Source organism: Zootoca vivipara, chromosome 2, assembly GCF_963506605.1.
Source record: "Zootoca vivipara chromosome 2, rZooViv1.1, whole genome shotgun sequence".
NCBI lineage: Eukaryota > Metazoa > Chordata > Lepidosauria > Squamata > Lacertidae > Zootoca > Zootoca vivipara.
The window spans coordinates 86446471-86455173 of record NC_083277.1 but is presented as its reverse complement, the minus strand read 5'-3'; the positions used below and the strand labels follow the sequence as shown (position 1 = coordinate 86455173).

At 50.5% G+C, this 8703-nt stretch overlaps 1 protein-coding gene across 1 annotated transcript; it reads right to left on the bottom strand.

Annotated features, from left to right (window-relative positions):
• Positions 1–554: 554 nt before the first annotated feature.
• LOC132591745 (uncharacterized protein K02A2.6-like) lies at positions 555–5460 on the bottom strand. The gene has a single exon (XM_060271810.1). It carries the CDS (start codon positions 4973–4975, stop codon positions 905–907), a length of 4071 nt encoding a protein of 1356 aa, XP_060127793.1. The 5' UTR covers positions 4976–5460; the 3' UTR covers positions 555–904.
• Between the last annotated feature and the right edge of the window lie 3243 nt (positions 5461–8703).

Sequence of the window (8703 nt, the reverse complement as noted above, 5' to 3'; positions counted from 1 at the left end):
AGCAGTGTGACAGCAACAGATAAATTAACAACATTAGAAATATGCTAAAGAAAACATTTATGCAGTGGATCAAGTGTAGTATATGATAGCTATATACATCAGTTTTGTATATAACAAGCTATTAATGATGAGTGCTATGTGTTTTAGTAATTCCCCCTCCCTCCCTGGTCCCCTTGTAATTGTTCTGAAGTCATTCATATGGAGCTTGATAAAACAGGCTGGTTTGTGAGGATGTTAATGGGTTTTATGTGCTTGGAAGTGGATATTGCAAGCAGATGGCGCGGAGGACAATTTGGCATTACAGCTCCAGCAGAAGCATTTGTTGAAGCTAAGCCAAGGTGTGGAGCTGATCTCAGCCGTAAATTACAGGGCCCTTTGCAGAGATCAGACTGTTTACCTGACAACAACATCCCTGACTGATAGAGGCTGTTGAAAGTAGTTTTATGTGCATAAGCCTCCCCTTGGTCGGAACAAGAAACCAGAAGCTTCATCAGCCAGGAAAGACCGAGAAAGGCCTATGAAATATACTCGGAGTCGAGAGTGAATTTCATGCTCTTTATTCAGCTCATATTCATCAAGGAGAAGAAGAGAAGACGAATGGCTCTTTTCCCAAAACCATCTGCTTATATACATTATTTACACAATGGGCCTTGCGTGATTGGCTACTTCAGGGCTACACCTGTGGGCCAATTATATTGTGGATTGACTTCTGCCTGCAGCCTGATTGGCTGCTCCTACAGGCCAATCAGGTAGCAGATTCACTTCTGCCAGCCGCCTGATTGGCTGCTCCAGCAGGCCAATCAGGTTGCGGATTCACTTCCACCTGGAGTTGGATTGGGTAGCTCCCGCTGATTCTGAATCCTATTGTTCTAGGATTCAGCTCAGTACATAACACCCCTCCCCTCTAAGTTCCAGTCCTGCCCGGGAAGTTGCATTCATAGTCCCCAAGGTCTGCTGGCCGCCTCCGTGTGCGTTGTGGCCTGGGGTGTTCCTTGGTCAGGGGTTCTGGTTCTGGCTCGTGTTCCGAGGCTGCTGGCTGTGCCGGGGCTGTCTGGTCTGGCGCCACTGAACCACTAGGTTGTGACTCTGGTTCCGGTGTCCTTCCAGCCTCGGGGCGCCCCTCTGTGCCTACTGCTTCTGCTTCCCCTGCCCACCCCTCTCGCTCTACAGGCCTCACTGCCCTGCTGTCCCCTTGGGGCCCCTCTGTCCCGCTCTCCTCCCGGGTTCCTCCTGGGAATCGTCGCCGTAGCTGGTCGCAGTGGCGGCGCCAACATTGCCCCCCTTCCGTTAGTACCTCGTACGACACGGGACCGGTCACCTTGGTGACTGTGGCGGGTACCCATGCTGGGCCTGCCCCAAAATTCTTTGCATACACTGGGTCCTGGGCCACAAATGTCCGGGGGTTCCTGCCTTTCCCCTCCACTACCTCATCCTGAGCTCTGTCGGGGTGAAGTCGGTCCAGTCTAGTTGCAAGGCGCCGGCCCATGAGTAGTTCAGCTGGGCTCCGGCCCGTCGTTGTGCTTGGGGTGCTGTGCTGTGCTAGAAGAAATGTGGCAAGGCGATATTCCCAGTCCCCTTGTGTTATGCGGCGGAGGCTGTCCTTGGTGGTCCGCACCATGCGCTCCGCTTGGCCATTGGTGGCAGGGTGGAATGGTGCTGAGCGGATGTGGCGGATGGCGTTCTGCGCTGTGAAGGTCTGGAACTCCTCTGACGTGAATGCGGTTCCATTGTCCGAGACGAGGGTGTCAGGGAGCCCGTGGGTTGCAAACAGCTTACGTAGTACCCGGATGGCTGCCGCCGTAGAAGTGGACGGTACCAGTGCGACCTCCAGCCATTTGGTGTAGGAATCCACCACTATGAAGAATGTTTTTCCCTGGAAGGGGCCAGCGAAGTCCACGTGCAAGCGTGACCATGGATGTCGGGCGGACTCCCAGGGCTGGACTGGGGCCCTTGGGGGATCCGGGCGGGATTCTTGGCAGGTCTGGCAGTGTTGGACCCAGGCCTCTATCTCTCTGTCAATCCCCGGCCACCACACATAACTCCTGGCAAGGGCCTTCATCCTCACTACCCCTGGGTGTGTCTCGTGTAGGGCTGTGAGGACCCTTTTGCGGAGGGGCTGGGGAACAACGACCCTGCTTCCCCATAACAGGCACCCCTTGTGGGCCGACAGTTCATGTTTGCGGTTTGTGTAGCCAGCGAATTCTGGCCCGGGGCTGCTGCTGGGCCATCCTCGCCACACCCAGTCCAGGACCCGGGAGATGACCCTATCTTTTGTGGAATGGTGCGCAACTTCTTGTGCCTGAATGGGTCGGTCGTGAAGCAGCTCCAGGGTCATAACCTCTTGCGCAGGCGCTGGGTCGGGGCCTGTTTCTGGTAGTGGTAGCCTGCTGAGTGCGTCTGCGTGGCCCATCGCCTTCCCAGGGCGGTGGATTAGTGCATACTGGTAGCCGGCAAGGAAAATTGACCACCTGAGGACACGTGGAGACAACACTTGGGGGGTCTGCTTCTCGGGGGCAAACAGGCCAAGCAACGGCTTGTGGTCAGTCACTATGGTAAAGGGCCGCCCGTACAAGAAATCATGGAATTTTTTTACGCCCTTCACGCTTGCCAGACCCTCCTTGTCAATCTGTGAGTAGTTTCGTTCGGCTGCAGCAAGCGTCTGGGAGAAGTATGCCACCGGCACCTCTCTTCCATCCGGGAGTTGGTGTCCCAGGACAGCGCCGATGCCATAGGGAGAGGCGTCGCATGCCAGCACCACTGGCAGCCTCTCGTCGAAGTGTGCCAAGACCGAGTTCGAGACGAGCAAGTCCTTGACTGCCTGGAATGCGGCCCTTTGTCGCTGGCCCCACACCCAAGGGGCCCTTTTATCTAGGAGTCTGTGTAGGGGCTCCGCTACCGCTGCCTTATGGGGAAGGAAGGCATGGTAAAAGTTCAATAGTCCCAAGAATGACTGAAGTTCGGGCTTGCTCTTGGGCGCTGGGGCCTCACAAATGGCCCGTACCTTGTCACCGGTTGGATGGACCCCTTCTGCGTCCACCTTAAATCCCAGAAAGTCCACCTGCGGCACTCCCAGTAAACACTTTTCCCGCTTCACCTTGAGGCCCGCCGTCTGGAAACGGTGCAGGACGGAGCGGAGGCGGTCCTCAAATTCCTCTGGTGTGGGCCCGGCGATCAGTACATCATCGAAGAAGGGGGTGACGCCAGGAATCCCTTTAAGGAGAGAGTCCATTAGATTCTGGAATATGCCTGGTGCCACGCTAACGCCAAATTGCAGCCGCTTTACTCTGAATGCCCCTCTGTGCGTCACAATCGTCTGAGCCTCTGCTGTGGCTTCGTCCACAGGCAACTGTTGATACGCTTGGGCCAAGTCCAGTTTGCCAAAGATTTTTGACCCAGCCAGGGTGGCGAGGACATGGCTGACCACTGGCACTGGGTATGCATGGGCCGTGAGAGCCTTGTTTATGGTGCATTTGTAGTCTGCACAGATGCGGACCGAACCGTTAGGCTTGACGGGTGTGACAATTGGAGTTTCCCAGGGGGCGTTGGGCACCGGCTCCAGCACTCCTTGCTCCACGAGCCGGTCCAATTCCTCGTCTATGCGGGGTTTCAGGGCGAACGGGACCCGGCGGGCCTTGTGCCTGATGGGTCGTACAGCGGGGTCTAGCTGTAGGGCAATGGGGGGTCCTGTATATCGTCCCAATGCCCCATCGAAAACCCCTGGAAACTCTTTGCATATGGCGTCCACGTCCACTTGTAAGCTAGTGCGGTTCACCCCGGTAACGGCTAGCCCCAGAGGTCCAAACCATGCCAGTCCCAGTAAGCTAACGTAGGGGCCCTTAACTACCAGCAAGTCCAATTGTTGCTTTCGCCCTCGATATTGCACCCTGAAGGTCCCCACCCCCATTGTAGGGACCTTACGTTTCTGGAAGTCCCGGAGGGTGAATGGGGCCGGCCTTAGTTTGGGACCCCCATTAGGGCACAGTTCCCTTAATGTTCGGGCCGAGATTATGGATAGAGTTGAACCCGTGTCCAGCTCCATGCGGCATGGGGCTCCCTCTATCTGTACCTCTATATAAATTTTCTCTGTGCTGGGATGGGGCAACTGGAATACCTGGTAGTCCGTGATCTCCGTCGAGTTGCCTTGGTGCATGGTGCCATGTGACCTGGGGCTCCTGGGTCGGTCATCTGATGCTTGTCGACGGGTGAGTCGAGCCCGACACACCCGGGCGATGTGTCCCAATTTTCTGCACTGCCTGCACTCTGCGTTGCGGAAACGACAGGTCCTCCTCTCGTGGTTCTCCCCGCAGCTTGCACAGTTCCCTCCTTCTCGTCGAGGCTGCTGTGGTGTGTGTGCTGCTTGAGTGCGCCGCTGTACTCGGTGTACTTCCTCCCTGTCAGATTCGGATTCGTCGGTGAGGTCTTCGTGGTAGACCCTCGGTTGGGATGGCGGGGCCGGTCGTGCCTCTTGCGTTGACCTCTCGGCGGCTTCGGTTGCCAGGGCTTCCTCCAGAGCAATCTGGAACGTGAGGTCTTTTTTGGCGTAGAGGCGTCGTTGCAACATCTCGTCCCTCAGGCCACCAACGAGGCGGTCACGAAGCATGTTCTCCAACTCTGAGAAGTTGCATAACCGGGCGGCTTGGCGGAGGGAGGTCACAAACCCAGTTATGGTTTCCCCTGGGGCTTGCCGCTTTGCGTAGAAGGCATTTCGGCAAGCTACCACCGAGGGCTGTGGTGAAAAGTGCTCCTTCAGCCGTTCCATTATTGTTTTGTAAGAGACGGTAGCGACATCTCTAGGTGCAAGGAGAGCCCGGGCAATTTCAAACGTCTCCTCTCCACAGACGCTGAAGAATGTCGCCCTCTTCATGGCATCGTTGGTGACTTCTTTCGCTTGCAGGAGGAAGTTGAAACGGGCGGCGTACCCTTCCCAGTCTCCTGATGCTGGTTTGAATGGCAAGAAGCTGCTGTCGGTTGCCATTCTGGGTTCCTTGGGTCCTGGAGCTGAAGCCTGGATGCACGGTGCGATGCAGCGGTGCAGCAGGTGGCGGTGCTGCAGTGCAGTGCGTGGTGGCGGTCAGCTCAGCAGGATCCCACCTTCGTCGCCAGTGAAATATACTCGGAGTCGAGAGTGAATTTCATGCTCTTTATTCAGCTCATATTCATCAAGGAGAAGAAGAGAAGACGAATGGCTCTTTTCCCAAAACCATCTGCTTATATACATTATTTACACAATGGGCCTTGCGTGATTGGCTACTTCAGGGCTACACCTGTGGGCCAATTATATTGTGGATTGACTTCTGCCTGCAGCCTGATTGGCTGCTCCTACAGGCCAATCAGGTAGCAGATTCACTTCTGCCAGCCGCCTGATTGGCTGCTCCAGCAGGCCAATCAGGTTGCGGATTCACTTCCACCTGGAGTTGGATTGGGTAGCTCCCGCTGATTCTGAATCCTATTGTTCTAGGATTCAGCTCAGTACATAACAGCCTACAAAGGACTATATGTGTCTGTGAGACCGAGGGAGGATATACTATTAAAAATGACTGGAAGTTGTGGTTTTTCTTAAACATTCTGTCCAGACCCATGGCCAGGGTGGGGCAAATGGATGCAATGGCACTCCAAATTGTCTGTTTAAGTTGCAACATGACAGACAAAGGCAACCTCCATTTAAAAAAAATCACAACTTGTTTGAAAAACAGGAGCTATTTAAGAATAGACTCGGCCTGTGTGATCTGCCATTTTCTTCAGCTGGTTCAGGGGTAGCCAACACGATGCTCTCCAGATTTGTTGTTGTAGTACAACTGATCACTCCTGATCATTGGCCCTGTTGGCTGGGACCGTCAGGCATTGAAGTCCAACTTCTGGAATATTCCATGTTGATCATCCTTGAGTTAGTTTATCCAATGTTACACAGTTTGAAAAGGATTCCCAGCATTTTTGGAAATTGTCTCTGGAGTGAAAGGGGCTCGCAAAATTGCCTGAAATGAAATTGACATTACGCTTGAGCCCTGGTGATTTAAAGCAAAGAAGTCAGAAGTAACTTCTGGTTTGGTGCTTTTAAATATAGGTCTCGGCCCTTGTCTACATGAGATTGGTCACACTGTCTGATCTCTGTGTTCCAGCAGGGCTTAATCTCTTTTTGCTTAGCTTCTCTCTATTGTGATCTGATTATAATGGCAATAAATATCATTTAGGAAAAGATTAGGATATATTGTTTCCCTCATCTATCTTCTTAGATGTAGGAAAATCTAAATAGCTAAACAACTCTTTGCTGCCTGCAGGGGACATTCACATCATCTTGCAAACCACACATGGCTTTTTATCAGTGGATAAACATTTATTTATTTATTTATTTATCTATTTATAGAAGTATATCTTACTGCTATATCATAGAATCATAGAGTTGGAAGAGACCACAAGGGCCATCCAGTCCAACCCCCTGCCAAGCAGGAAACACCATCAAAGCATTCTTGACATATGCCTGTCAAGCCTCTGCTTAAAGACCTCCAAAGAAGGAGACTCCACCACACTCCCATAGCTGCCAAGTTTTCGCTTTTCTCACGAGGAAGCCTATTCAGCATAAGGGAAAATCACTGTAAAAAAGGGATAACTTGGCAGCTATGCACTCCTTGGTAGCAAATTCCACTGTCAAACAGCTCTTACTGTCAGGAAGTTCTTCCTAATGTTTAGGTAGAATCTTCTTTCTTGTAGTTTGAATCCATTGCTCCGTGTTCGCTTCTCTGGAGCAGCAGAAAACATTCTTTCTCCCTCCTCTATATGACATCCTTTTATATATTTGAACATGGCTATCATATCACCCCTTAACCTTCTCTTCTCCAGGCTAAACATACCCAGCTCCCTAAGCCGTTCCTCATAAGGCATCGTTTCCAGGCCTTTGACCATTTTGGTTGCCCTCTTCTGGACATGTTCCAGCTTGTCTGTATCCTTCCAGCTTGTCTGTACCCTTCATTAAACTTCAAGGTAGTGTATACTCTGAAACATAAAACATCACTTAAAAATACAAATAATAATTAAGGGGTCTTTATTAGTACATTGTGTTGTATGTGTTTGTCTTGTGGGTACAATGTACACAGGCCAGCACTTTACTGTTAAAGCAGCCAACCACACCTGTAAGGGTGACTCCCTACAGGGAGCCAGCCCCCATCGTCCTGACGTCCACCTCACCAAGCACAGAGAGCAGCAGTGGGTCTGAAGCAGCCAGGGGGGAGGCGAAAGACTTGGAGGGAAAGAGAAATCAGCGTGAGGAACAATGGGAAAGCTCGGGGGCGGAGAGATGCAGGCAGAAGCTAAGGGATGCTGGAGAGCCCTTCCACCGCCAGCTCAGGGAGGAGATTGAGAGGGCATCGCTCCTTCCGGCGCAAGAGTTAAGGAGAGCACCGTGACGCAGGTCAAGGGGGAGGCGTTTTGGGGTGCCCCAACTACTTTGCTGGCATAAGAGCAGGCGTACGCCATTGCCGGATTCTGATTCAGAACGAGAGGTCATGTTTTAAGCTGTCTCTGCACTGTAAATATCTTGCTCAATAAAAGTCTTTAAAGACAAATTGGACTCAAGCGGAGTTACTCTAGAGTAGCCACAACGACCCTCTGACAACACCCTTATGATAACGATATCATCATCATCATCATCACCACCACCATCATTTCCAGTTGCTAAGTAGCTACCAGTTAACAAGCAATACAATAACCTAGTTGTATGGTACACAATTTTAATCTCTTTGCTGCTGCTGATTATTATTATTATTATTATTATTATTATTATTATTATTATTTAACCACTCACACCTTGTGGGCCTATTACCCAACTTTCTGATATTATTATTATTATTATTATTATTATTATTATTATTATTATTATTATTTGGCCAACTACAGTGAATTTTATTAATATTAAATAATATTGCAATTTCACCCTACCTCCCTGCTGCTGCTGGTAATCTATCCCCTATATGATAGGATCTATTATATGACTCCAATGAATATTTTATTTTTTTCTCATTACTGACAATCCACCCCTCAAAAGACTCCTGTGCCTCTATTATTCACCCTGTGCATATCTTCATGCTGCTGCCCACCAGTGTCTGCCTGATGCTGCCTGCCTGTAGTATCTCAACCCTTATTATTAATATTTTTAAGCCCTTTCAAAATCCTGATGGAGGGAAAGCACAAGGCAAATGCAGCAATATGAGAATTAGCATGGATCAGCACCCACAGTTTTTATTTTATTTTTTATTTTTTTAGAAAATGGGGGAAAGCACATTTTAAAGGCGCTTAGCATGAAAACCCCTGGACCTACCCATTTGAAACTTTGCAGGGTCAATTCACTCCAAAGGGGGCTACTGTGTTTCCAAAATTGCCTGCCACTATGTGAGAAAACAAGAAAGCTATGCTTGTTTTGGTTTAGCAAGATGTTTGTTGCAACTTCCTTGATTTCTGCTTTGCAGCACATTCTGTGATTACGATGGAATGGTTGAATCTCTTGCAAGTACAGTACCTGACTTTCAGGAATCCTGACACACAAGTCTAGCAGGGGATTAAACAAGAATGGCATATAAATACATTCAGGCTCATCGGTGCTTGATCCTATTAGGTAACTTTCTCGCCAGCAGGCATCAAATTGCTAGCGCACTGGCTTCGTTTCAATGGCCCTCTGCTTTATGAGCAGCAACCAGGAAAGATGTGAGGTGCCTC